Source organism: Eschscholzia californica, unplaced genomic scaffold (genome assembly GCF_041429995.1).
Source record: "Eschscholzia californica isolate CP2 unplaced genomic scaffold, dmEscCali1.0.p SCAF_6, whole genome shotgun sequence".
NCBI lineage: Eukaryota > Viridiplantae > Streptophyta > Magnoliopsida > Ranunculales > Papaveraceae > Eschscholzia > Eschscholzia californica.
The window spans coordinates 35,888,781-35,914,700 of NW_028238483.1; the positions used below are offsets into that span (position 1 = coordinate 35,888,781).

At 37.1% G+C, this 25,920-nt stretch overlaps 4 protein-coding genes and 2 pseudogenes across 7 annotated transcripts; 5 read left to right on the forward strand and 1 right to left on the reverse strand.

Moving 5' to 3' along the window:
* Positions 1 to 12: 12 nt before the first annotated feature.
* On the forward strand, positions 13 to 3,139 carry LOC147534163 (pectinesterase-like). The gene is made up of 2 exons (XM_086647176.1): positions 13 to 1,744; positions 2,144 to 3,139. The coding sequence occupies exons 1-2, from the start codon at positions 670 to 672 to the stop codon at positions 2,836 to 2,838; spliced, it is 1,770 nt and encodes a 589-aa protein (XP_086503302.1). The 5' UTR covers positions 13 to 669; the 3' UTR covers positions 2,839 to 3,139.
* Positions 3,140 to 3,859: 720 nt separating this feature from the next.
* On the forward strand, positions 3,860 to 6,102 carry LOC147534164 (two-pore potassium channel 5-like). Its single transcript, XM_086647177.1, has 2 exons — positions 3,860 to 5,285; positions 5,746 to 6,102. The coding sequence occupies exons 1-2, from the start codon at positions 4,345 to 4,347 to the stop codon at positions 5,885 to 5,887; spliced, it is 1,083 nt and encodes a 360-aa protein (XP_086503303.1). The 5' UTR covers positions 3,860 to 4,344; the 3' UTR covers positions 5,888 to 6,102.
* A 799-nt stretch (positions 6,103 to 6,901) lies between these two features.
* LOC147534165 (two-pore potassium channel 5 pseudogene) lies at positions 6,902 to 10,019 on the forward strand (annotated as a pseudogene). Its single transcript, XR_015228137.1, has 3 exons — positions 6,902 to 6,906; positions 7,510 to 8,574; positions 9,768 to 10,019. The product of XR_015228137.1 is annotated as a two-pore potassium channel 5 pseudogene (transcript).
* Positions 10,020 to 12,349: 2,330 nt separating this feature from the next.
* LOC147534166 (ABC transporter B family member 11-like) lies at positions 12,350 to 18,920 on the forward strand. 2 transcript variants are annotated; one of them, XM_086647179.1, is made up of 14 exons: positions 12,350 to 12,410; positions 12,466 to 12,539; positions 12,857 to 13,259; positions 13,980 to 14,034; positions 14,140 to 14,315; positions 14,458 to 14,679; positions 14,764 to 15,002; positions 15,093 to 15,621; positions 15,723 to 15,996; positions 16,108 to 16,973; positions 17,280 to 17,546; positions 17,675 to 17,938; positions 18,056 to 18,349; positions 18,466 to 18,920. In XM_086647179.1, exons 3-14 carry the CDS (start codon positions 12,912 to 12,914, stop codon positions 18,820 to 18,822), a joined length of 3,891 nt encoding a protein of 1,296 aa, XP_086503305.1. In that variant the 5' UTR covers positions 12,350 to 12,410; positions 12,466 to 12,539; positions 12,857 to 12,911; the 3' UTR covers positions 18,823 to 18,920. The 2 variants fall into 2 exon arrangements, with proteins under 2 accessions (XP_086503305.1, XP_086503304.1); XM_086647178.1 differs by lacking the exon at positions 12,350 to 12,410 and having other exon boundaries at positions 12,508 to 12,607.
* A 1,166-nt stretch (positions 18,921 to 20,086) lies between these two features.
* On the forward strand, positions 20,087 to 22,113 carry DGAT3 (diacylglycerol acyltransferase). The gene is made up of 2 exons (XM_086646948.1): positions 20,087 to 20,994; positions 21,157 to 22,113. Exons 1-2 carry the CDS (start codon positions 20,629 to 20,631, stop codon positions 21,937 to 21,939), a joined length of 1,149 nt encoding a protein of 382 aa, XP_086503074.1. The 5' UTR covers positions 20,087 to 20,628; the 3' UTR covers positions 21,940 to 22,113.
* Positions 22,114 to 22,701: 588 nt separating this feature from the next.
* On the reverse strand, positions 22,702 to 25,719 carry LOC147534168 (putative L-cysteine desulfhydrase, chloroplastic pseudogene; annotated as a pseudogene). Its single transcript, XR_015227417.1, has 2 exons — positions 24,094 to 25,719; positions 22,702 to 22,956 (listed from the first exon to the last, which is right to left on the reverse strand). The product of XR_015227417.1 is annotated as a putative L-cysteine desulfhydrase, chloroplastic pseudogene (transcript).
* Between the last annotated feature and the right edge of the window lie 201 nt (positions 25,720 to 25,920).

The following is a 25,920-nucleotide window of genomic DNA, read 5'->3' on the forward strand; positions in this document are numbered from 1 at the left end:
AAGTAGAGTCCCGACCGGCTTAAATGGACAGGCAAGTCTCTCTCTAAATCCTGCCCGTCCACCTATGCTGGTTGGGATTCTGCCAGCCTAGACATTCAGCCATGCAGGCAATCTATAGTTATCTCTGATGTACATGCATCTATTAACAGTTTAATTAGATAGTTATTTGACTCTGTTGGAGCTATTTGTTGGGGAAGCCACAAAACTGTCCTCAATCCAAGGACTCCTACTCAATTCATGGACGTCCAAACAGTTAGAGAGAGAGAAAGAATTAACACCCAAATCATGCACATCCATACAGTTAAAACAGTTAGAGAGAAAATCTATTACCCAATTCTTGCATATCCACACAGTTAGAGGAAGAAAAGGGTATTATTTGCTTGGTTGTGTTTATGTCCTAAAAATAGTGTTAATCTTGGTAATATATAAACTCCTAGAAACTATCATTTTCTTCAACATCTGGGATTCAAAAATAATGAATTCTCAGATAGTACTATTGGGAAGGCTATATTAATCTACCTTTTCCAATATAATAATAATCTCGGTTTGTCGGGCGGCTTATAGTTAGAGTCGTTTTCGCCTTCGATTTTCTTAAGAACTTGAAGGGGAGACAAACTTATCTTTATATATATAATTACAAATCATATTAATCTTCTTTGAATATTCAAAATGGCTCTAGGTAAAGTTGCTGCAGTGGCTGTATCATTAATCCTTGTAGTGGGTGTTGTTATCGGCGTCATCGCTAGTGTTGGTCATGTTGGTAACCACAAGAACGCTGATTCGTCATCAGGCTCAAGTAGTCCACCAGATTCAAGCTTATCGTCAGGTATAAAATCGGTCGATACATTATGTGCTCCAACTCAACACAAGGAAGCTTGCATTAAAACCCTAACACCAATCGCGAAAAACGGAACAACCGAGCCAAAAGCTTTATTTAAGGCTTCGATCGATGCAGTATTAGATGAAGTAAAGAAAGTTGTTGATAAATCAGCTGCATTACTGAATGAAGATAAGACTGTCAAGAACAATGTGACACTTAAAGAAGCCGTCGAAGATTGCAAAATGTACTTAGAATTTGCTCTTGAAGATCTTGAAAATTCAGTCGATATGGTTGCAGAAAATGACTTAAAATCAATGAATGATCTTGCTCCTGAGCTCCAAAATTGGTTGAGTTCAGTTCTTTCCCACAAAGGAGATTGTCTTGATGGTCTGAAAGATAACCCTGAATTAGTTAAAGCAATGCAGGATTCAGGTTTAAGTAATGCCGATGAATTTGCAGCCAATTCTCTTGGTATCGTCGGTGAATTAACAGAGATTCTTAAGGCTTTTAACATACCCATTGATCTAAATAGTACAATTAGCAATGCTAGAAAACTATTAAACAAAAAGAGTGAATACCCAGAGTGGTTTTCGGCTGCTGATAGAAAACTAATGGCAATACAACACAGTGGTGGTTTGAAGCCTAATGCAGTTGTTGCTAAAGATGGTAGTGGACAGTTTACTACAATTACTCAGGCCATTAATGCAATGCCAAAGACAGACAAGAAAGCAAGAAAACATTCGAGAATCGTTGCCCCGAGATATGTAATCTATGTTAAAGCTGGTGTTTACAAAGAATGGATTCAAATTTCTAGGGATCAGAGTAATATCTTTATGTATGGAGATGGTCCTACAAAAACCATTATCACAGGAGATAAGAGCACTGCCTTATCAGGTTACAAGACTGATAGATCTGCTACCTTCGGTGAGTAATATTCATTCTAGATGTATACTTAACCTAAGGTGTTGGAGTGGGTCAGGTCGAGATCGGACAGCCTGTCGATTCGGACCGAGTAACACGGCTAAAACTTGGTCAAGTTTTCACTAAGGTTGTGTTTTCCTGAGTCAGATCTGATATCTGACTCAAGGTCTGTATGGACTCAATCGAAATTTCAGAATGTTCATTTCATCTGATTTATGATGTCTGGCTCGTCCTATTCTGATTCAGGTTGATATTGAGTCTGTCGATTCAGTGGATTTAGATTCGGACAAGTTAGACACAGACAATGAGAAGAAAAAGAAACACCACTTAACTCATAATAATGCTATTATAAAATGTTTAGTGCTTAATTAAATTTACTAACCGATCGTTATTATGATGCAGCGGTTATGGGCAGTGATTTCGTTGCAAGATCGATAGGGTTTCAGAACACAGCAGGTCCAGAAGGAGAACAAGCAGTCGCCCTTAGAGTTCAATCAGACAGGTCTGCTTTCTTCAACTGCAGAATAGACGGATACCAAGACTCATTATACATACAAACATATCGACAGTTCTACAGAAACTGCATCATTTCGGGCACTGTCGATTACATTTTCGGTGATTCAACCTGTGTTATTCAAGATTCTATGATCATCACTAGATTACCAAGAGATGGACAGAAAAACACAGTGACTGCTCATGGAAGGGATAATCCAGCTTCAACAACAGGATTGGTGTTCCAAAACTGTGAATTTGTGCCCGAAAAAGCTCTTTTCCCTGTTAGGAAAGAAGTCGAATCATACTTCGGTAGACCATGGAGAGATTACTCAAGAACTATTATAATGGAGTCGAATATTGGTGATTTCATTGCACCACTTGGATGGTTGCCATGGGCTGGAACTAAAGGTCTTGATACTTTGTATTATGCTGAATATGCAAACAGAGGTCCAGGAGCAAACACAAATGGAAGAGTCAATTGGAAAGGTTTCCATGTGATTAGAGATCCAAAACAAGCTCTTCAATTCACAGCAAAACCATTCTTGAATGGACATTGGTTGAAGAACACTGGTGTGCCTTTCAAGTTTGGGTTCTCTCATTGATTATCTAGTTATCACCCATCATCAATATATTCACGAGAAAGAAATCTAGAGAGAGAGAAAGAGGTGTGCTCATCTATATATATATTATGCAGCTGCAGAAGAAGAAAAAGAACAACACTACAATGATATAGAAGAAGAAGAAGATTTTATTATTAGTGGTAATTTGATTTTGTACAAATTAATTGTTTTTTATTCTTTTATTCTTGATTGAGAGGAATAAAGAACTGAAGTTTGAACAATTAATTATGTACTTCTTGATGCCATAAATTCATATTCTAACTCACATTTTAGTGGGATATTATATTTCTCTGTGAAGATCATTCCACTAAAAAATGTTTCATTTCTAACACTTGGGTGGTGTTTGATTTTTTTCTAAATTCATATGCTCGGTATGAGTAAAAAGTAGTAAACCTCTGAAACCAAACGATAATAAAAAATGTTGTATTTGGAAGCCATTTATGATATTATACACGAACTTGTCGTATTCGGAATTCAGGATTGCAGAGTTTGATCAACTTTCTGACCCAAATCAATAAGTACACTTGTTATACGAATCTATCAATTCATCAAGTATCGTCGATAAGTCTCCATACAAAAAAATTGGCGTCAAAGGGTACCAGAGAAAGTCTCTATCTTTATTTAGGTGACACTATTGAAATCAATCACTACCTGGGATATCTGAAAAAAAAGGAGTTACTCTCTCTCTAGCATATGCAGTATTATGTGCACAAGAAGATGTAGATCATATGCTACTGAAGTACTCGAATTCCGGGAAGAGATATAAGCCGTACACAAGAGAATGATACTTAGGAACTACCTTTCCTTTTGCTATATGGTTGGCATTGTGGAAGGAGCGAGATACAAGGATATTTAAAGAGAATTTCAGTGCAATTGAGCAAATAATTGTGGAAGTCAAGACACTGGTTTATTAATGCACTTTGCCAGCTAGAGTTTTCGTGGGGGTGCCTTTCTCAGTTTTATTACTTCATTCGGAGTTAAGTTTTGTTATTTTATTCGGAGTTAAGTTTCGGCACTTCGAGGGCTTTCTTGGCACATAATTAGTATAGAGTCTCTTTCTGAAAAAAAAATACAGGAATGTGCCCTTATATAAATACTTATTCTATTGTAATAGCCAGCGGAGCACATCTTGGCATCTTGCAACTAAAAAAACAGACTTGGGGCAAGGAAGTCAACCACATATTGTCACCATCTCCAACTAATAACCAACTAAGTCTTTCACCAGTAAAAAAAAATGAATAATAAGTCTTTCGCAGCTTGTTGTAGAGAGAATAACTTGCTGTATTCGAATAGAAATTTTCGAATTTCACAATAAGTTTGTAACAAGCAACTACCAACTCAAATAATTTCAGGCTTCTTAATGTTGGTCAACTTACTTAGTCGTGGGTAACAAGGATCTCTTTCTTGGATTCATCTGTTCTTCTACAAGTCTTTTCCTCTATCCTTTTAAGTTCAATCAACTTGTGAGTTTCCTATTTCGTCTTTGCGATGGAAAAAGAATTGCTTCTAGGCTCAAAATCAAATACCCATCTCGAAAATCTTCACCAAAACGAAGAAATAACATACGACCAGCCTCAGTCCATAATGTCCATTATAGATCAAGATCATTTTGTAGATATGGAGAAAGACCCATTTATATATGGACCATCTTCGCGACAACAACCAATTGTGCAGATAAAGTATGGTCGTTTCACTCGTTCGAACTCTGCCCCAACAATGACACTCCTAAGAGATCATGAATTAAACATTGAAAACCCCAAGTTTATGTCTAATTCAAATATGATTAAACAAGGTCTTTTAGTCCTAATCTTTTATCTCTTTATTGGTGCTTTGATTTATTCACTTAATAATGAAAACTTCTCTGGAAGTCACACTCATCCTATTGTTGATGGAGTATATTTTTCAATTCTTACTCTTTGTACAATTGGGTATGGTGATATTACTCCATCAACACCTGCAACTAAATCGTTGGCTTGTGTTTATGCATTGGTGGGTTTTGGATTTATTGGTTTATTTTTAAGTGGGTTGGTGAGTTATGTCTTGGATTGGCAGGAAATGGAGGAAGGAAGAATGGGGATTAGGTTAAAAGTGGGATTAGCTCTTGGGGTTATCATATTATGTATTAGTGTGGGTTTTATAGTTTTGCATTTTGTAGAGAATTGGGACTTGGTTGATTCAATTTATCTATCAGTTATGTCTGTTACAACAGTTGGATATGGAAACAAAGCAGCTTTCAAGACTTTGCCTGGGAGATTATTTGCTTCAATTTGGCTTATTTTTTCTACTCTGGCTGTGGCTAGGGCATTTCTTTATTTGGCAAAGGCCAGAATTGATAAAAGGCAAAATATAATTAGAAAATGGGTTTTGGATAGGGATATTACAGTTGAGGATTTGCTTGCTGCTGATACAGATCAAAAGGGCTTCATCAGGTTTGATTTATCTAAGCTTCTTGATTATATTCTTCATTTTATTCGATTAGATTTATGAACTGGTGATCGAGATATAACCACTTTGATTTGATGGTACATGTTTGCGTCTCTACTGTCGATACTAGAATTCTAATCTCATAGGACAGTGGATTCTGGACATTTGAAATGTTTACGTTTGAGATGTCCTACAATTTACCTATGTGACATTCAATCAATCAATTTCAAGTGTCTTGAATTTAGTGAGTACGAAAATTACGAAATATCTACAACATCTAGTTAGGGTATTTCAAAAGGAGTTCCTAAGCTAGCTATAAATATGCTCTTAGTTTATTGTAATTCAACGAGTTGAATAACTACAAAAGCTCATTTGGATACACATCTTTACTCCCTTGCCTCTTTCTATTCGTTTCTTGTTTCAATTTTAAGTTAAAGTCTTGCTTCACCTTTGTTCTGTTTTCAGTAAATCAGACTATGCAATGTTCAAGCTCATAGAGATGGGAAAGATTAACGAGAACGATGTACAACAACTTTATACTAAGTTTTACAAGCTCGACCAACATACTTCCGGAAAGTTAACTCTTTCTAATTTGTTGGGTGCTTAGTGATATTTAAATACATATTGGGCTCTTATTCTTTCAAAGGTGGAATCAGGATTTCTTTTTTACAAGTGAAGGGAGAGAGGGAAGAGGGAGAGAAAAGGTGAGAGGAAGAAAGAGAAAGGTAGAGAGATCTTGTAACTCACTAACTCTAAGTGTTTACACTGTATGTGATTGAATGATTTAAGGATTTTTAACATCTAAATGTGTCAACTTTTTTCTTAAAGAATTGATGTGTTTTCAGATGGATTATTGTGCTCAAGATGAAAAAAATATTATTTTTCTTTTGATGAGATTGGACCTTAGCTCTTCAATTCATTAATATTTAGTTTTTTTTTGTTGGAAATTGATAACGATCTACCATAGTCATTACATTGGCATTGATACATCAAAGATGTGATAAACACGAAACTGTCGAATTCAAACTCTTACAAAGAACGGGCCTATAACCCAACTAAACTATGGCCTAAAGCCCAACAACCATTAATATTTAGTTTTATACTCAATGGTCATGAAACTCGTCTAAAAATGACAGCCACACCCACACATGGAAGGGTCGTCTAGGGACGGAACTATGCTTAGGCCAAAGAGCCATGAACCCAAAGCTTTTGAGTGCTTACTTTCTAAATATTTTATGTAACTATATTTTTTAGTATCCATTATTGGCCTTGGTTTAGGTTTTTATATTTTGTATGTTAATAATGAAATTGTATTGGTTGTCAAACTTGACCATAAGGATCTTGTTAAATATTTAGATTAATGTTGCCATGAATGTAAACACTAGTATGTATTAGCTAATGCATGTTGAATGCAAGTTTTGACCAAATTTATTGGTAAGTTATTTTGGTGAACTTGAGCATGTTGAATGCACCTACTACAATGCACAAGGGAGATTATACACACAAATATTAATGTCAAAATTTTTTTGTTAAAAAACATTAATGTAACATACTAGACATAACTCTCATGTTCAGTTACAAATTGTATCCCGCGTAAAAACAAAAAAAAAGTCACTACAAAATGGGGTATAATAAATTAACCAATAATCTAACCCTTTATGTGCAAAAATCACCGAGTGGAACTTCTTCTTTCGAAATAAAAAAAAAAGATAGGGATGGAGAGTGTTTTCAAGAGAGGGCTAGAAATGGAAAAGATAACAACATTTAAAACTGACGGACGGAAAATATCAAAAAGGGACCAACATGGAAGCTGGTCATCTTTAGGGGGCCATTTGGTGAGTTGGTCATCTTGAGGGGTCCAAAAATAGAATTAACCCTTTCTTTTTATATCTTTTTGTCACCCCCTTCAAATATTTCCATTAATATGGGGTCCAATTCAAAATCGCTTAATCAGACCTCCAGTCCTCTGCCATGTGACACATTACCCATAGAGCCCATTGTTTTCCCAGTTTTATTGGAAACTCATATCAAGATTCAAGAACATCTCTTCTAGAATCTCAATTCTCCATTACCAACTTCAATTATTTCAATTTCAATGTCTTTTTTAATTATTCTCTTTATTAATAATATATTAAGGAATCATTTGATGCCTTGAAAATATTGGTTTACCTACTTTGTGATTTCAGGGAGTAGCAGGAATCTCAGTTTTCTTCCTTCCTAGTGTGTAAGTTTCTCTCTCCTGGATTACAAAGTTTTTCTAGCTTCAAAATCAAATACCCATCTCAAAAATCTACTCCAAAACGAAGAAATCCAATTCAAACCGCCTCAATCCATTATAAACCAAGATTTCTTTGAAGATACTGAAAACCCATTTCTTGGTGGTTTAGTTTCTCACTCTTCTTTAAGCCAAATTGAAGAACCTTCTTCTTCTTCTAAGGATGAATTTAAAACAAATGGGTGGAAAAGGTATAGTCTCACTCGTTCTAAATCTGCCCCAGCCATGGCAGTTCTAGGAGATCTTACCCGCCATGAATCAGAGATTGAAAACCCTAAATTTGAGTCTAATTCTATTATCAAACAAGCTTGTTTGTTTCTGATATTTTATCTATCTATTGGTGTTTTAATTTATTCATTCAATAAAGAAAAATTCTCTGGAATTCACACTCATACTATTGTTGATGCTATATATTTTTGTATTCTTACTCTTTGTACAATTGGGTACGGTGATATTGCTCCATTAACACCTGCAACTAAAATTTTTGCTTGTGTTTTTGTGTTAGTGGGGTTTGGGTTTATTGATATATTGTTAAGTGGGTTGGTGAGTTATGTCTTGGATTTGCAGGAAAGTATGATCTTGCCCAATAGTCGGGTCGATGGGATCGATAAAAGTAAAGGGTTCTCGGCTAAAAACTACATTTTTGATGTTGAGAAAGGAAGAATGAGGATTAGATTAAAAGTGGGATTAGCACTTGGGGTTGTTATATTGTGTATTAGTGTGGGTTCTATGGTTTTATATTTTGTAGAGAAACTGGACTTGGTTGATTCAATTTATCTATCAGTTATGTCAGTTACAACAGTTGGGTATGGAGATAGAGCTTTCAAAACTTTGCCTGGCAGATTGTTTGCTTCAATTTGGCTTCTTTTTTCGACTTTGGCGGTGGCTCGGGCCTTCCTTTATTTGGCAGAGGCAAGAATTGATAAGAGACATAGGAGAATTGCAAAATGGGTTTTACATAGAGATATTACAGTTCAGGATTTGCTTGCTGCTGATATCAATAACAATGGCTTCATCAGGTTTGATATTCTAGTCTTCTTATGTTCTTCATTTACTCAATTAGGTTTTGTTAATAGGTAACAAGACAATAGCTATCCGATTCTCCATTAGCATTTCATGAAAAATGTGCATAGATAATTTACTATTTACTCGTAACTCTTACTTGTATTCATGAGTAGTCCCGGACCTAGCCGAGTTTGATGAACTTAGCTCAACCCAACCACTTCTTTCTATGATTTGTTATTTAGAGAGAGAATAACGTAAGAGGATGAGGAAGACGTCCAAAATCAAGCTCACATGTATAAAAAAATGCATAAAATGTGTACAAGAATGTTGAGTCCCTCCCGGACTTGGTCCACGTCGTCTGAAGCCCTAGTCCCAAGTCTATGCCCAACTTAGATTAGTAATAGATCATCTAATAGCTACCAACTGTTGTGAAAAATTATGCCTTTAACAATCTAATGATGTGGTCTGTGTCTACATGTTGAAGCTTGAGATGTTAGTCATACAAACGATAGAAGTAACGAAATTTAAAATCCATGTTCACACAGTTCTAAGTTATTACTTGGAAAATCGCGAACTTGGAAAAATGATGAAACTAACAATAGAAAATCACTGAAAATAAACGTGAGTATAAGGCTTTCATACTGCTCCGAACTAGTGTCCTCTTCTAGCTTCATTCCTTGCACAAGTGGTAAATGGCTCTGAGGGACCAATGTAGCACTCCAAACCCCTAACTTTATTAAGGATGACCATCTTAGCTGCAAGGTTGAGAACTCCTAGATAGGTTTCGAGGGTTGGTAGAATTTTTCGCTTGTTAGCATTAGCAAACCACCAAATAGTGGATACTCTAATAGTTCGGGGCTCATTGCAATAAAGCCATTTCCAACTCTATTCTCTATGTGTAGATTGTATCTTAGTTCCTCGAAAGTCTTTTTTGCTGCATTTTAAACTTTTATACTTCGCCATATACGTCTATATGCCATTTTCAACACTTGTTGTAGTTTATCTGAATTGTGTCTCATAGTTTCATATTTGAAGTATTTTCTCCTCGTTGTTAGGAGTCATAATATATTACGACTAATCAACGATTGATGCATTTTCTACTTTCAGAGATTGTTGAAGCTTAAAATTACGGATCTTGCTAGTGGTTTCTGCTGAGAAAACTTCACTATACTTGCTTTATCTTAATCATTTTCTTTTGTGATTTTAGTAAAGCAGAGTACACAATATTCAAACTCAAAGAAATGGGGAAGATTAACGAGAAAGATGTACTACAGATTTATAACCAGTTTAACAAGCTCGACCGACACAACTCTGGGAAGTTAACTCTTCCTGATTTATTGGATATGCATAGATCCTTATAACAGTAAACACAGATTGGGTTAGTACTGTTTCAATAGTTGAAGAAGCATCTCTTTGTTTCACAGGCATAGGAAGAAATGGAAAGAGAAAAGATTTTGAGTATAAACTCTATGTACATGAATGATTAAATGTTTATAACATTAATGTATAGAAAATTGATTGGCAAAAAAGCAACTAAGTGGCTGATTTTGGGTCATTTTTGTTAGACAATTTCAATTTGGACGACTCAGACGAATCAGATTCAGACATGAGAAAACAGATAAACACCACCTTCAGTAGTATGTCCTATTGTTGTTTCTCAGAATGTCCTGGCAAGGTCACAATGCATTTATCCGGTATATGTTGCGATAGTATGGCTCTGAGATAGAAAATTTTGATATCTACGTTTTGACCTTCATGCCATTTTTAGGGGTTGTTTCAATTCATTCAGTATAATTCTTGGATCGTGCCTCTATAGTCTGGGAATGTTGATAAACATTTCAAAAAAGAAAAACAGTTACTCTTCTGTTTTTCAATCATTTTTTTAGAAAATGAAGACTATATTATGACGCTATAAGTTAGTTAAAAGAGCTCGTTTGGAAATCTGTTTTTTTTCAATCATTTTTGTAACCCTTTAACGGGTATATTCGGGATATTTTCATCTTGAATGACTGTAACGTCCCCCCAACGGATATGCGGAGGGAGGTCTGGTGAGGAGGTGAGGGCGGACCTTTATCCCGAGCTGGATGTGCTTCCGTATTTTTGGTCTGCTGAGGAGGTGAGGGCGGACTTCTTTATCCCGGGTTGGATGTGTTTTCGTACTTTGGCGTTGCTTCAGGGTTCCCGAAAATAAATGGGTCGGGTCCATTAGCCGTTAATTCATGGGCTTGGTCGCCGTGTAAGCCCATTAATCGTGGATTTCTAGGGACGCTCATGGTGACGTATTTTAGCCCATACAAGTACGTGTTTTGTTGAATGAAGTACGCGTTTTGTTGTGTTGGGTGTATTGAGGTAGTCCGACCCTTTATTATCTGAGTGAGAATTGAATAAGGATTGGGTCGGAAGAGATTTCATGTCTACGAAGGTAACTTGATCCAAAGTGCGAACTAAAATCCTTTTGTGTGGGAAGATAAGACCCTAATCTTTTTTTGGGTTTTTATTGTGGGCCTTATCTCCATGGACCCTCTTCTATTACTCTATCGAATATAAGAAAAACTTGATTTTCTTTCCCATTGGAAATAATTTTCATTTTCACATCCAAATCTTTTACCACGTATCAAACGGAAAACAGTTGTGAGATTTGTTCTTCTACTATTATGTAGGCCGATAATGTTTTCCATATTTGAGTGAGGTCTGAGACCTATGTGACTCTATGGTATTTACTATCAGATAGATGCCCCCCTAGGCAAGTACTTCATCACTGGACAAGAGGTTTGATGTACGCGTAACCATATATATAGCTAAGAAGATGGGGTCATCTAACTTTATTAGGTAGGACTTTTTTTTTTGATGAGATATTAGGTAGGACTTTAGGAGCAGGATATACCGATAGCGGATGAGGCGGTGAAAAGTGTATGTGTAAAATCACATTATTATTAGAAAAGAGACAAAGTTGAGTAGAGAGCATTAAATGTATGGATCCAATAAGACGTGGAGCACTATTATCCTTATGGTCTCACCTATCTTCTATCATTTGCCGTCTAAACTTCAGTAATGAAGAATTAAATACACATTGAGTGGTTGAGAAAATGCTCAGGAAACAAGAACGAAGACATACCCGCTGTAGAAAGCAAGATGAAAAGCTTAATTCTAAACCAGCGCTGATGCTATGCCCGACACATCTCCTGGCTGAATCTCCGCCAACTGATGGCATAGATTTAGAGAGAGAAAATTTTAAACTTTGTCTCTCTAAATCTATGTCTGACACATCAGCCGGTCGGAATTCAGCCAGGACATGTGTCGGGCATAGCATCATTAGTCATTCTAAACTGATCTAATTCTGCATTTTGGGAAAAGTTGTTTATTATAAATTGTAAAATATTTCTCTATATTTTGAATAAACGATCTGGACCGTCTACGTGGCTATCTAACGGGTAGAGATGTGGTAATCAGGCACTGTCCGAGAGAAGCCAACTTAGCCCCACATGAACTGGCGAAATCTCTTATGAATCCATAACTTTGTCTGTATGTTCTGTTTGACCCTTTTTGGGACTTATAAGCTTGTACTCATTGTATCCTTTGGATATTATCTATGAAATTAGCTTTTCCGTCAAAAAAAAAAAAAAAAAAAAATTAGAGAGAAAATTCTTTATATAGTAGTTGGAAGTTTCTTAACAAAAAAAAGTTGGAAGTTTCTTAACTTGAAAGTATTAAAAGTTACTTACATAAAAAAATGTAGAAAGTCATTTAAATATATAAAACTATTAAACGTTATATTTCTTACCGTGCATCAGTCTCCTCCAGTTAAAAAAAATTGTCTTGTTCATTGATTAGTTCAGATGTTATCTGTTTCGTGATATATGCATATGAATCAACATATATATTCAGACATTAGTACATTTCCCTAGGTGACAATTAGAGTTTTTCAATTTGAATCTTGCCCAGGAGATGATGCTTTAAGTAATGAAAAACAAAATCAAAGGTATGAAATAGTATCATCTTTCATTCCATAATGCATGGAATTCAAGAAACCATCTCATCCTTTTTGTGGTCAGTTTTTGTTTGGGCTTTTATTATATCTGACTTCTGTTATTTCTGACTGTTCAGCTTTCTGATTGCTTCCAACCTTATCTGGTTCTTAAATCTTGAAAAGTTAAAGAAATTTCTTTGTTTCCTTTAATTAGTTCTTTTCCTTCGTGAATTATTGGCACCCATAATTTCTTCTTCTAGTCTTCATGTTTTCTTTCTTCATAAAACTTGTTAACTGGTTCACTGAACTGGTCACTATTTCCCTCGCAGTTGTTCTTTTGAGTTATCTGTGCAGAAGCCAGTGACAAATTTCCGAATTTGCAAAATGGATGAGAGTCATGGTTCGAGTGATATTACGAAAAATAACGAGGGGTCCACATCAAAGAGTCATCCGTTATCTGTAACGGAACATGATAGAAGTGCCGGAACGACCACCCATCGACAAGATTCAGAGATGAGCAACGGAAAAGAGGAGGAGATCATTAACACTGTTTCGTTTTTTAAGTTATTCTCATTTGCAGATTCTAAAGATATTGTGTTGATGGTTGTTGGTGCAATTGCTGCTGTGGTAAATGGTATGACAATGCCAATTATGACTGTTTTCTTTGGAGATATGATCGACTCCTACGGACAAACTGCAGGCACCCGAAATGTACTTAAAGAGGTTTCCAAGGTACATATTTGTTTACATAAGTTGGATTTCTCACTCCCTCTTTTTTTCTATCTTTGTGTGTATGAGTGCGTGTTTCCTCGATGTTTGGGCGGGGCGAGGAATTTCTACAGAGGTTTGTCTAGAGTATAATAATGATATATTAGATGTATTAAGTCTGAACTCCGCGTCCTTGATGTCTGGCGGATTTGTCTCGCTTTTGACACCCAACCCAAGTCCAACGGGTACGAGTTTTTTTTCCTAGTGTGAGCTCTCACAAGCCCACCCAAAACACGTACACATCCCAAGGTACTCACCTTGCACCTATAGTACTAGCTCTCTCCACTCTCCCAAGCAATGCGCCTATCACTTACGACCTAACGCTCGACGCTTGTCGATATTGTCCCCACTTTTGGCACTCAGGCTCAAGCCCAACAAGTGCATGGTTTCGTTCCTGACCAGGATTCTTACAACCCAACCTGAAACTAGTAGAGCTCTCAAATTACTGGCGTGTCGACCTCTGGACACTCTACAAGCAATGTAGACTATCACATTAACTCTCTATTAACGGAGCCATCTTATGTGTGTTAGGTAGATTTGAAGCAGTTAGCAACCTCTGAATGTGGAATCATGTTCATTTGATTGAAAATTTGATAGAAACATATTCTTCATCTTAGCATTTGATGACTATGTAGGTGTGTCGACAATGTGAATAAACGTAACGCTTTTTATCAATATCTTCAGGTAGCACTAAAATTTCTATATCTGGCTATAGTTTCCGGAGTGGCATCTTTCTTCCGTAAGTGAAACTGGTTTTGTTGTCTACAATATTAAAGAATTGGACGGTCACCATCTAGAATCTTTGAACTATATAAAACTGAGAAAACCAGTATATTTTTGCCAGAGGTGGCTTGTTGGATGGTCACAGGGGAGAGACAAGCTGCACGAATACGAAATTTGTACTTGAAAGCTATATTACGACAGGATATATCTTTCTTTGATAAGGAAACAAATACTGGACAAGTTGTTAGTGGGATGTCAGGTGACACCGTTCTCATTCAAGATGCCATGGGTGAGAAGGTATGAAGACAAAACCCAAAATTATGTTCTTTTTCTTGAGCTTTTCTAGCTTAACAATCGATCATAACATTTTTTTTCTTTCTTTCGTTTCACGTCAATTTTTTTTGTTCTTTTCTTTTTTGGTTTGCTTCTTTGTTCATAGGTCGGAAAGTTTATTCAACTGATTGCGACATTTCTTGGAGGTTTTATAATTGCATTCTGGAAAGGGTGGCAACTCACACTTGTCACAATGTCTTGTATTCCTCTTCTTGCGATCGCTGGAGCTGCTATGACAATATCCATGACCAAGATGGCTTCTCGTGGACAAGCCAGTTATCTGAAAGCAGGAGCTATTGTAGAACAAACAATTGGCTCAATCAGAACGGTATTTAATAATTTGTAGCAACCAATTCTTTCATGGACTTTTTCATGTTTGTAGAAGGATACCGACACAATTATTTTTGTACAGGTTGCTTCATTTACTGGCGAAAATCAAGCTATCACTAACTACAACAAGTACTTGGAAAGTGCTTATAAGACGGGTATATTAGAAGGCTTAGCAGTTGGATTTGGTTATGGTTCGACTATATGTATCTCGTTTAGTTCTTATGGCTTAGCCATATGGTTTGGAGGGAGAATGATAATAGATAAGGGCTACACCGGTGGTGTTGTCTTAGGCATTATTACTGCTATTTTGGTTGCTTCATTGTAAGTAGGCGTACTCTTTCTTATCATTTTCATTCTTGATTTCGTAAATTTGGGTGTCATTGGTGAGAAATTTACTCTTTAATTGTTCAGTTCTTTAGGACAGGCATCTCTATGTTTGGGCTCATTCGTTGCCGGAAAAGCTGCTGGTTTCAAGATGTTTGAGACGATAAATAGGAAACCGGAGATTGATGCATATGACACCTCTAATGGGTTAACGTTGGATGATATTCGGGGAGATATTAAGCTAAGAGATGTATACTTTAGCTACCCAACCAGACCAGATGAGCACATATTTAATGGAATAACCTTAGATATAGCAAGTGGGACAACCGTAGGATTGGTTGGAGAAAGTGGAAGCGGGAAGTCGACTATAATTAGTTTGATAGAGAGATTTTATGATCCACAATCAGGTGAAGTTCTTATTGATGGTATAAATCTTAAGGATTTTCAACTAAGATGGATCAGGCAGAAAATTGGACTTGTTAGCCAAGAACCTGTCCTATTTAGTTCAAGCATCAAAGATAACATTTCCTACGGAAAGGATGGAGCGACTCTTGAAGAAATTAGAGCTGCAGTTGCTCTAGCCAATGCTGCCAAATTCATAGATAAATTGCCTCAGGTTCTCTTTTGTCATTCTCGCTTTTCTGCTCTTTTTACTACTCCATACATAGAGCACAACCGTACTTTTTTCTCTCTATATATAACATATACTATATTCAGGGTCTAGATACGTTGGTCGGAGAGCATGGAGTGCAGCTATCTGGGGGTCAAAAACAAAGGATTTCTATAGCTAGAGCAATTCTAAAAGATCCACGGATTCTACTACTAGACGAAGCTACAAGTGCACTTGATGCCGAGTCGGAACAAGTTGTGCAAGAAGCATTGGATAAAGTAATGGTCAACCGAACTACTGTCATTGTTGCACATCGCTTGATCACAGTTAAAAATTCAGATGTTATCGCTGTAATTCACCGAGGAAAGATTGTCGAAAAAGGTTCCCACAATCATTTATATTTTGTTTAACTTGGTTCTAGTGTTGTTTCAATCTTTCCTTGGATTTGGTTTAATGCCAAGAGAAGGGGTTATTAACATTTTGTTTGATCAGGTTCACACTTAGAGCTCCTTAAAGATCCCGATGGAGCATACTGCCAACTTATACGTTTGCAAGAAGTTAACAGAGATTCGGGAAATGGTGTTAAGAAAGTTGGGGATATAGTGGGCTCTGGCGAACTTTCAAGTAAAAAGATGTCTCCCCAACGATCTGTAAGTCATGGATCATCTAGACATGGCAAAACCAGCCGCCGTTCTTTATCAAACTCGTTTAGACTCAATATTCAAGAAACCAATCTTGAAAATGTCGATACGGGTCTCGAATTGCCTAAAGATAAGGCCCAAAGTGTTCCACTTAGCCGTCTTCTCTACCTCAACAAGCCGGAGCTTCCTTTTCTGCTACTAGGTATTATATCTGCCGTCATAAATGGACTTATATATCCAATATTCAGTGTAATTCTTTCGAGTATAATCGAGACATTCTATGAACCGCCAACTAAGCTTCGAAAAGATTCAAGTTTTTGGGCATTGATGTTTGTTCTCCTCGGAATTGCATCATTAGTAGTATCTCCGGCAAGAACATACTTCTTTTCCGTTGCCGGATGTAGATTAATAAGACGTGTTCGTTCGATGTGCTTCGTGAAAGTGGTTCACATGGATATTGGTTGGTTTGATTTACCTGAGCACTCAAGTGGTGCAATTGGTGCGAGACTTTCAGCAGATGCCGCTACTGTTCGTAGTCTCGTTGGGGATTCACTTGCTCTGCTTGTTCAAAATATCGCAACGGCATTAGCTGGTTTTGGTATTGCTTTCGAAGCAAGCTGGGAATTGGCGCTCATTGTTATTGCGTTGTTCCCGCTATTAGGGCTAAACGGATGGCTTCAAACGAAATTCCTGACAGGATTTAGTGCAGATGCAAAGGTTAGATCCATTGTCTTTTTCCTACACCATATACAACTAAAAAGGAGAACAAAGGGATTTGAACTGTACATGATCAGAAATTGGGTTGAAGACCCAATTTCCTGTTGGTCTCTGACTCTTGGTTAGGAACAGGCTAGGGCTCCCGTGCAAACCGCGCGAACTATGTGCAAACCTTACATATGGAGCTGATGAAAATTGATATATTATTTTCTATATAAACAAATTTGGCCTAGGTAGTTCTGGCTATATGTCCCTATACATGAACATTAGTTGTATTTTAAATTATCTATGGTTGTGTTCTTGCAGAGAATGTATGAGGAAGCAAGTCAAGTTGCTAATGACGCCGTTGGGAGTATAAGGACGGTCGCTTCATTTGGTGCTGAAGAGAAGGTGATTAAGTTGTACGAAAAAAAGTGTGAAGGCCCAAAGAAGACAGGAATGAGGCAAGGTTTGGTTAGTGGAGTCGGTTTTGGAGTCTCTTTTTTCTTGATGTACTGTGTCTATTCAGCTAGTTTTTATGCCGGAGGAAGACTAGTTGATGATGGCAAGATAACATTTCCAATTGTCTTTCGTGTATGTATCTCCTCTAGCTCTATAATACTTCGCTATGATTTTTCGATTGATTCTACCTGTCTTCTCTTGAATGTATTAAAAGAAAGAAAGAAAACAAACAAAATTAAGCAGATTTTTTATTTTCATAGGTTTTCCTTGCAATCTCTATGACAGCAGTTGGACTTGGACAAACAAGTTCGATGGCACCAGATTCAAGTAAAGCTAAGTCTTCAACTACATCGATATTTTCGATTCTGAACCAAGAGTCCAAAATAGACTCCAGGAATGAATCTGGAATTATACAAGAAGATGTGAAAGGTGATATTGAATTTCGACATGTCAGTTTTAGGTACCCAATAAGACCCAGTGTTCAGATCTTTCGTGACCTCTGCTTGACTATTAGTTCCGGAAAGGTAATAATCATGTTTTAAGTACTAAACTATATGATACTTTTATTATATAGTTTAAATGGTAAACCGAAGGTATATTGTTTGTCTTCACAATTTAACACTTTCGGTTTTACCTTTCAGATAATAGCTCTGGTCGGGGAAAGTGGGTGCGGAAAATCAACAGTAATATCCTTGTTGCAGCGATTTTACGATCCTGATTCAGGTTACATTACATTAGATGGTACTAAAATTCAAAATTTTCAAGTCAAGTGGTTGAGGCAACAAATGGGGTTGGTTAGTCAAGAACCTGTTTTGTTTAATGACACGATCCGAGCTAATATTGCTTATGGAAAGGAAGGAAATGCAACCGATGCAGAGATTTCAGCGGCTTCCGAGCAAGCAAATGCTCACAAGTTCATTAGTGGGTTACAACAGGTTTGAACATTCATAGAGTTCTTGACGTTTCTTTTGCTTTCGTAATATTTAATTCCCGACAAATTTTCTATCTACCCATTTTATTGTCTAATTCTACGAATTTGGTCAAAACGAAGGGATATGACACAATGGTAGGAGAGCGAGGAGTCCAATTGTCGGGTGGTCAAAAACAACGGGTGGCAATTGCACGGGCGATAGTGAAAGAGCCAAAAATACTATTATTAGACGAGGCAACAAGTGCACTTGATGCAGAATCAGAACGAGTTGTTCAAGATGCATTAGACCGAGTAATGGTGAATCGAACTACAATTGTGGTGGCTCATCGGCTAACGACAATTAAGAATGCCGACGTAATCGCTGTGTTTAAAGATGGGGTTATTGCTGAACAAGGAAACCATATTACATTAATGGATATCAAGGATGGAGTATATGCATCACTTGTAGCACTTCACATGAATGCTTTACCAGAATAAAAGTTGTTCAGTCAGATGAGGTTTTTCCTTTGGTTTGTTCTATACTTATTTGTAAGCAGATTATGGGTACGTTAATGATGATACAATTCATAATCCCATTTCCTTGGTCCTACTAGGGGAATGTTTCTTAGTTATTCATTTAGAAGGAAGGAGGATTCCTAGAAGAAGTGCTTGAAGTTTAGTCTACTACCTAATCTTATATAGAGTGTGGGCCGCTGGTGCGCTGGGGACAGGCTTTAGCTGAAGGGACTCAATGTAGATTATGGTGTCGACACGCCTCTTATGTGGGTAGTGTTGGTGAGTTTACGTGTCGACATTGTTCGGATGTAGATGCTCTTAGGCTGAATCTTCGAAGAAGTGCTTGAAAGTTAGTATTTGACCTAATCTTGACTGCCGGCTGCTGGTGCTTTGTCGTTGGGGCCAGTCTTTGGCTAGACAGACTCAATGGAGATTCCTCTGTCGACAAGCTTCATAAACGGGGAATGTAGGCGCTTGACTTGATGATAAGGCCTGTTGGCCACTACTACCAGAAAAATAGTTACTTCCCGTTGCCCTCTTCCATCCCCGGTAGGGAAAAGAACAAGGTCTAGAGGGGCGTAGACGCGTAGTTACTACAAATCCCATATAATTGGTAGGGGCGCCTATAAAAATTCCCCAAAAAGTGTTCTGCGAAAGTGAGAGATGTCGAGAAGATGTTATGGTGATACTTGAAAGGATATCTCATACAAATATACGAATTTTGCTCGAGGTACTTATTGCAATTATTTTGTAAATTTTCTGAACTATTTTTGCAAACCTCTTGCAATCAATAGCAAAAGCTCTTTCAGATTTTATGCAAAAAAAAAAAACCTCTTTCAGATCTACTCCTTTATGGATTAGGATGAAATCTCGCTTGTACCAATACATAATTGGGAGGCATGGCGTCAACAGTTGGTAGCCCAAGTGGTTCCAAGGTGTTGACATAAACTCCAGAAAGCCCTGGAGGTCCAGGTTCGAATCCCAGAAAAGGTGAAATCTTTGGTTATTTGAATTGGGATTATTAGGGTGTAAATAATGTTGTTGGCCTTTAGGGCATGTTCTAGTTGGGCTATAGGCCCGGTCCTGTTAGTGTTTGAGTGGGCGGTTATCGAACTTATCACATCTATGATGTATCAAGTGCCAAATGTAACGACATACGTAGATCGTAGTCGACTTCCAAAAAAAAAAATTGGGAGGCATGGCACCCATGTCAATTGGTTAACTTTCTACCTAAGCACACCAATAACTAGCTACCGAGAAATACTTCAAATTATTGTTTTTATTTTTAACCAAAGAAAATAATGGGCCAATTTCTTGTTATAAATATACTCAAATCCAATGGCCAATAATTTGCGACGTAGTTATGAGTATATCTACACAACTTTGTTTGGCAAATATAAACCCAACAGGGCAACATGTAATTTTCCCAGCATACAAATAAGACCTACGTGGATGATGACGTAAAAAATACGTGGCAAGTTTATAACAGTAAACAATAATATAAGGAGATCTAGCGGTCTTTATTTGTTGTAAGCGTACGTTTGAAGACACACTAAGTGTGTGTAACGAATAACCGTCACGAGCCTCCAGACGCAAAGCACCACCTTTTTCCACATAAGCTCCACATCATATCCACTTCATTTTCGACCAATGCAAAAATGCCACATCATCCACGTATCCCTTTTCTCTCTCCTCTTATAGAACAGTTCCGCTTTGAGAAAAGACTCCTTCTCCCCATTACAAATAATTTGTTTTCTTGTTTGAAATTATTTTCGTGGAAGAGAAGCAATGGAGATCTCCGGTGTTGTTTTCAGGCCATTACCTTGTTATTCCGGCACCGGAATCGATACCCACACTCTAAAACCTTCCTTTTCTTCTTTATCTTTCGATTCTGTCAACCAGTTTCCTTTGAAATCTATGGTTTCTGCAAGAGAGAGAAAGTTTTCCGGGATTTCAAGTAATATATTTTCCGATCAAGGACATTTACAGTATTATGTTTCCGGTGAGAAGAAGAACTCAGAGATGAAGATAATAAAGAAGAAGGTGAAAGTAGTCAAAGGGTTGTTCAAGAACTTATCTATGTTTTCATCAATGGGTTTTGGATTAGAGATGGAAGATGGATTGATTTCAGAAGTCAAAGGGAAGAATTTATCGGTAAGATCTTTTTTTTTTTTTCTAAATTGATTCATACTAAAACCCTATATGCTCTGTTTTATTAGGTTTTGATTTCTATGATTATATTAAGATTAGAAGAGTGGGTTTTGTTTGATTTGTAGTGGTTTGATTTTTAATTGAGTTTCATGTTTCTTAATACAGGAAGCATCAGAAATTTTACTTGCACAACTTCAATTATTAAAAGCAGAGGAAAAGGAAATCAAAAGAAAGAAGAAAGAAGAGAAGGCCAGATTGAAATCAATGAAGATGAATACTGATATAGATTGTGAATCATCGTCTTCGAATTCATCGGAATCAAGCGACAGTGACTGTGGGGAAGTGGTTAACATGAATTCCCTAAGGAATACCTCCATTAAAGAACCAAAACTTGATGAATCAGACAAGGTGGTGATACCAGAACAAGTACCTTTGATCAGCTCCAGCTTAATCAAAGATCAAAACACAGAAGAGAATCAAAATGGGAGTTCATCAAAACAAGATTGCTTCACTGAGACGAATAGCATTAGTACTGGTACTAGTTGTTGTAGCAATAAGGGAACAGTTCAGAGAAGCACAGTAGCTTTAATGGCATCAACATCAGGTGGTGAGAGAATTGAAGTTTGTATGGGAGGAAAATGTAAGAAATCAGGAGCTGGTGAATTATTAGAAGAATTTGAGAAAAGGGTAGGAGTTGAAGGTAATGTTGCTGTTGTTGGTTGCAAGTGTATGGGAAAGTGCAGAGATGGACCTAATGTTAGGGTTTTGAATAACTGCAACTCTGGTAATCTTGAACAAGCATTATTAATGGAGGAAGGTGGTGATATTAGACCATCTCCTGTGACTAATCCTTTATGTGTTGGAGTTGGTTTGGAGGATGTGGGTTTAATTTTAGCTAACTTTTTTGGTGAACAAGAAAGGAAGGATTTCGGTTTGGTGGCAGCTTGATGAAAAAGAGAGTATTTCCTTTCTTGGTTGATACCTCCAACTGTAATTAGTATGTGGTCTGAATGAGAGAGAGAGAGAGAGAGAGAGATTGTTCTTTCTTTTCTTTATAAGTTTTCTGTAAATGCTCAGATATGTTCATTAATGCTTGAAATAGAGGCCTAAATTTCCATGAAATCTCTTGTTTAAAGACCCGATTTCGATGCGCTGCTATATTTCTTTGCAACCCAACGATTTCGATGCGCCGCTATATTTCTTTGCAACCCAACAATTTCGATGCGCTGCTATATTTCTTTGCAACCCAACGATTTCGATGCGCTGCTATATTTCTTTGCAACCCAACTATTTTTTACGGATACGAAAATTATCTAGCAATTGACATTTCAATCGCCAACCTTCGCTTTAGTAGCTTAGTCTGTATATTTCATGTCTAATTTGTCGTTAAATAGGATGTGTCCATTTTTGGATGAAGAAAAAGAAAAGAACAGAGGATAAGAGAAGGGGATACACTGTCCTTTTCTTTTCTGGATCAAGAGAAGGAATATACTGTGATACCTTCCCACAACTATGGGCTAGTGAAATATGCCTTGAACTTTTTTTATCATTCGAATCTTATGAATAGGAAATATTATCTTACGAACCCTAAACCATTCCACATAAATATAATACTGATGACAAATTATTATTTATAAAAAAGAGGAACGTGTTCAATCTACGCTAAGAGCTAGGCCAGTATGAAAAGTCTTGTATAATAAAAATACGCAATAATCAGAGTACATTTGACTTTATTTAACATATATATACAAAGTTGTTCAATATTTTATATTTGAAAGGCAGACAAAAGAAGATTACTTCAAAATTACATTCTTTAGTTACAAATAGACAGACCTGCATTTGTTAGTTCATCCCAAATTGTCAACCAAAACATTGTAAGAAGGAAGATGAACGGTAATCTAGTTGTTTTCTTCATGTGGATTTCATGATTCTTGAACATTGTTGCAGTGTTCTTCTCCTATTTAACTGCAAATGAAACAGAGGAAATATTAGAAGAAATGACCCTTACTACGTATTCGTCGACAAGTTAATATAAGAGTTTCTCTTTGTTATTAACACTAGGGTAGTATTTTTCTTAACAATTTAGATTTGACTTGTCTGAAATGTCTCAGCAGCTGACTCAAACTAATTCCTGAATGTTTTTTCTTTGTCCGACTCATTGACTCAGATGTTTTTAGATTTAGATGAGTCAAATTCAAATAATGAACAACACCACCTGCAACTAATTATAATATTATTAATGAAAACGAAGAGAAAAGACAAGATGAAAATATAATATTATGAACACAAGTCTGAATGTGTTTTTGGCAGAAGAATGGAGAAATTTATTTATTCTTTTGATTCAAATTGAAGAAATTTTGAATTGTTGAAGTCAAAGTTATATTTTTATTCCATAACCATATTGCACACGCGCTTTTTCGCTTTTCAACATATTTAAGCAAAAAAAGATACGGCTACTCCGGTAGTATACTCCCCCACCTTAGCATTTATTAACAATACAGCTGACTCTTATATTATGCTGCCTCATGGAACAACCATTTAGTTTGAACAAGGCTACACAACTCGTCTCTTGGGACTCCCACTTGAACCGCATGTGAGAGAAACTATTGTTTCTCTCTCCACGTGACTGAACAGGAGGTGGGATGACTTGCTGAGTATACTTTTTGTATTTTAGGTTTAGTCAACTATAAAACTTCAATTATGAAAAGAATTTCTTTGAAGATCTAAAAAGAAGACTAGATGTACATGAAGCTTTAGCTCAACGCTTGTGAACTTCCTCTACGATCCAAGAGGTTAGAGGTCGTGAGTCGGATTTCTGGGGTCTACAATTTACCTTATTGAATTATCCCATATAATTTATATGCATAGTTAAAATTTATATGCGTAATTCAAGTAGTAGTTACTAGTTAGTTTGTTCGATCGCCAGTTTAGGGTTAGTTTACCTGTCCTGTCTAGGGTTGTTCTCATGGCACATTTAGGGTTGTTTCATGATAGTTTTTGTGCTTATTCTATCCTTCAGAAATAAAGAACACTACATAATAAGTATAAAAATACTAGGTTTTTACACATAGTATGGCAAGTAAACCAATTTGAGACTTTTACCTAATCAGCTTGCTAAAAGCATCTTGCAAGTAAATCCATCCTGCACCATCTGGTTAACAGCGTCCCGAAATCGCTCGTAGTCGTCAACCTTGTTATAAACTTGATAAGAAATCCTGGCATACCCTGTGATTATGCAATCATCCTCGAATTGTATTTCGATCTCACCATCTTTAGTTTCATGATAATAAATTGGAACTTCAACACCAAACTTGTCTCTTAAATGGGTTCTCAAGTTCAAAGCATCCGTTTCGCTTGAAATCCCCAAACTAGCTGGTAAACCAACCATAACCATACTTGAACACATATCTGGTGGCGACCCAAGATTCGTTCCCCACGCCTTTGCTAACATCTGACCCATTTTAACAACCGCTTCATGGTTTCTCTTCCTAATTCCATCAATACCACCTTCAAACCTATTAACAAAATCTAACAATGATGTAATCACAAGCTGCGAACTATAATCTCTAGTCCCAATCCACCCACTTTCGATCGCCAACCCATTACCATACTCACTCGAAACAACAGGATGATGAACATCTGATGGAAAAATTGGTGATTTTCGACAATACAAAAACGCGGCAGAAGGTGGACAAAATAACCATTTATGCAAATTACTAGTATAAAAATCTGCACCAATATCTTCAACATTAACTTCAATATTACCAATGGAATGAGCTCCATCAACAAAGACTTGATCAACACCTTCTTCTCTACAAATCTTTACTAATTCTTTAACAGGAATAACTACACTAGGCATTGATGTTATATGATCAATTACAGCTAACCTAACTTTTCTACCACTACATTTTCCTTTATCTAAAGCTTTCCTAAATTCATTAATGATTTCTTGATTAGACCTAACTGGAAAATGTAATTGAGCTTCGATTACGTACCCACCAGCTCGAAAAACGTAAGCTTGTAGTGATTTTTTCACAGCTCCATAAGCATATTGAAACATCACAACGGCATCTCCTTTCTGAAATTTACCTTCACTAAATCCCCAACTTATTTGTTGAAGAGCAATAGCAACAGCAGTTGTGGCATTATCAACAATTGAGATTTCTTCAATGTGTTTAGCTTTAACAAGATCTTTGATTACAGTTCTTGATTCATAAATTCCCTTTTTAAGTTGATTGAAGTAGAAATCATCAGGTTGAGCAAGATATTGAAGCTGCCATTTTTCTTGAGCTGCGAGAATTGAAGCAGGACAACTTCCGAAACTTCCGTTGTTTATCCTAGCAATTCCTGGTTCGTGATGTGAGAATTCATGGCGGATTTCGGAATCAGATATCCAAAGTGAGTGCTTTAATTTCTTCGATACGTGATTGAGTTCATGGAAGCCATTATCGAGGTGAAGTTTCTCGGAGTCGTCGTCGTGTTGTTTGATATCATGTTTGTGAGAATCCATTGACGGAGGAAATTAGGGTTTCTGAAACAGGACAATTGACATGCATACTCGACTCTTTTCCTCTCTCTATCTCTATTAGTATATCTTTGAATCTCCTGGATATGATGGAAGAAGTAAAATGAGATTCAGAATTTTTAGTGGGCGCGTACTGAAATTGATTAGCAGGCGCACCGCTTTAGGGCACCCATCATTTCCATTTATTGGATGCTATACTGGGCTAGGGGTGGGAATCGGGCGGGCTCCGTCGGGCTCGGGCTACCAAGTGCCGGGCTCGGGCGGATCGGGCTCGGATAAGCCGAGCCCGAGGTAATGAGCCGGGCGGATCGGGCCGGGCGAATCAAAGACTTGAAGTGTCCGTAACCCGTCCGAGCCCGACTACCCGAACGGGTTCCAACGGGCTCGGGTCGGGCGGGCTCGGG

Coding starts and splice junctions, on each gene's coding strand:
- LOC147534163 (XM_086647176.1), top strand. CDS start 670: ATGGCTCTAGGTAAAGTTGCTGCAGTGGCTGTATCATTAATCCTTGTA. Junction 1,745..2,143: donor TGATAGATCTGCTACCTTCG/GTGAGTAATATT, acceptor ATTATGATGCAG/CGGTTATGGGCAGTGATTTC.
- LOC147534164 (XM_086647177.1), top strand. CDS start 4,345: ATGGAAAAAGAATTGCTTCTAGGCTCAAAATCAAATACCCATCTCGAA. Junction 5,286..5,745: donor GATCAAAAGGGCTTCATCAG/GTTTGATTTATC, acceptor TTCTGTTTTCAG/TAAATCAGACTATGCAATGT.
- DGAT3 (XM_086646948.1), top strand. CDS start 20,629: ATGGAGATCTCCGGTGTTGTTTTCAGGCCATTACCTTGTTATTCCGGC. Junction 20,995..21,156: donor TCAAAGGGAAGAATTTATCG/GTAAGATCTTTT, acceptor TTCTTAATACAG/GAAGCATCAGAAATTTTACT.
- LOC147534166 (XM_086647178.1), top strand. CDS start 12,570: ATGCATGGAATTCAAGAAACCATCTCATCCTTTTTGTG. Junction 14,680..14,763: donor CAATTGGCTCAATCAGAACG/GTATTTAATAAT, acceptor ATTTTTGTACAG/GTTGCTTCATTTACTGGCGA. Junction 15,997..16,107: donor AGGAAAGATTGTCGAAAAAG/GTTCCCACAATC, acceptor TTGTTTGATCAG/GTTCACACTTAGAGCTCCTT.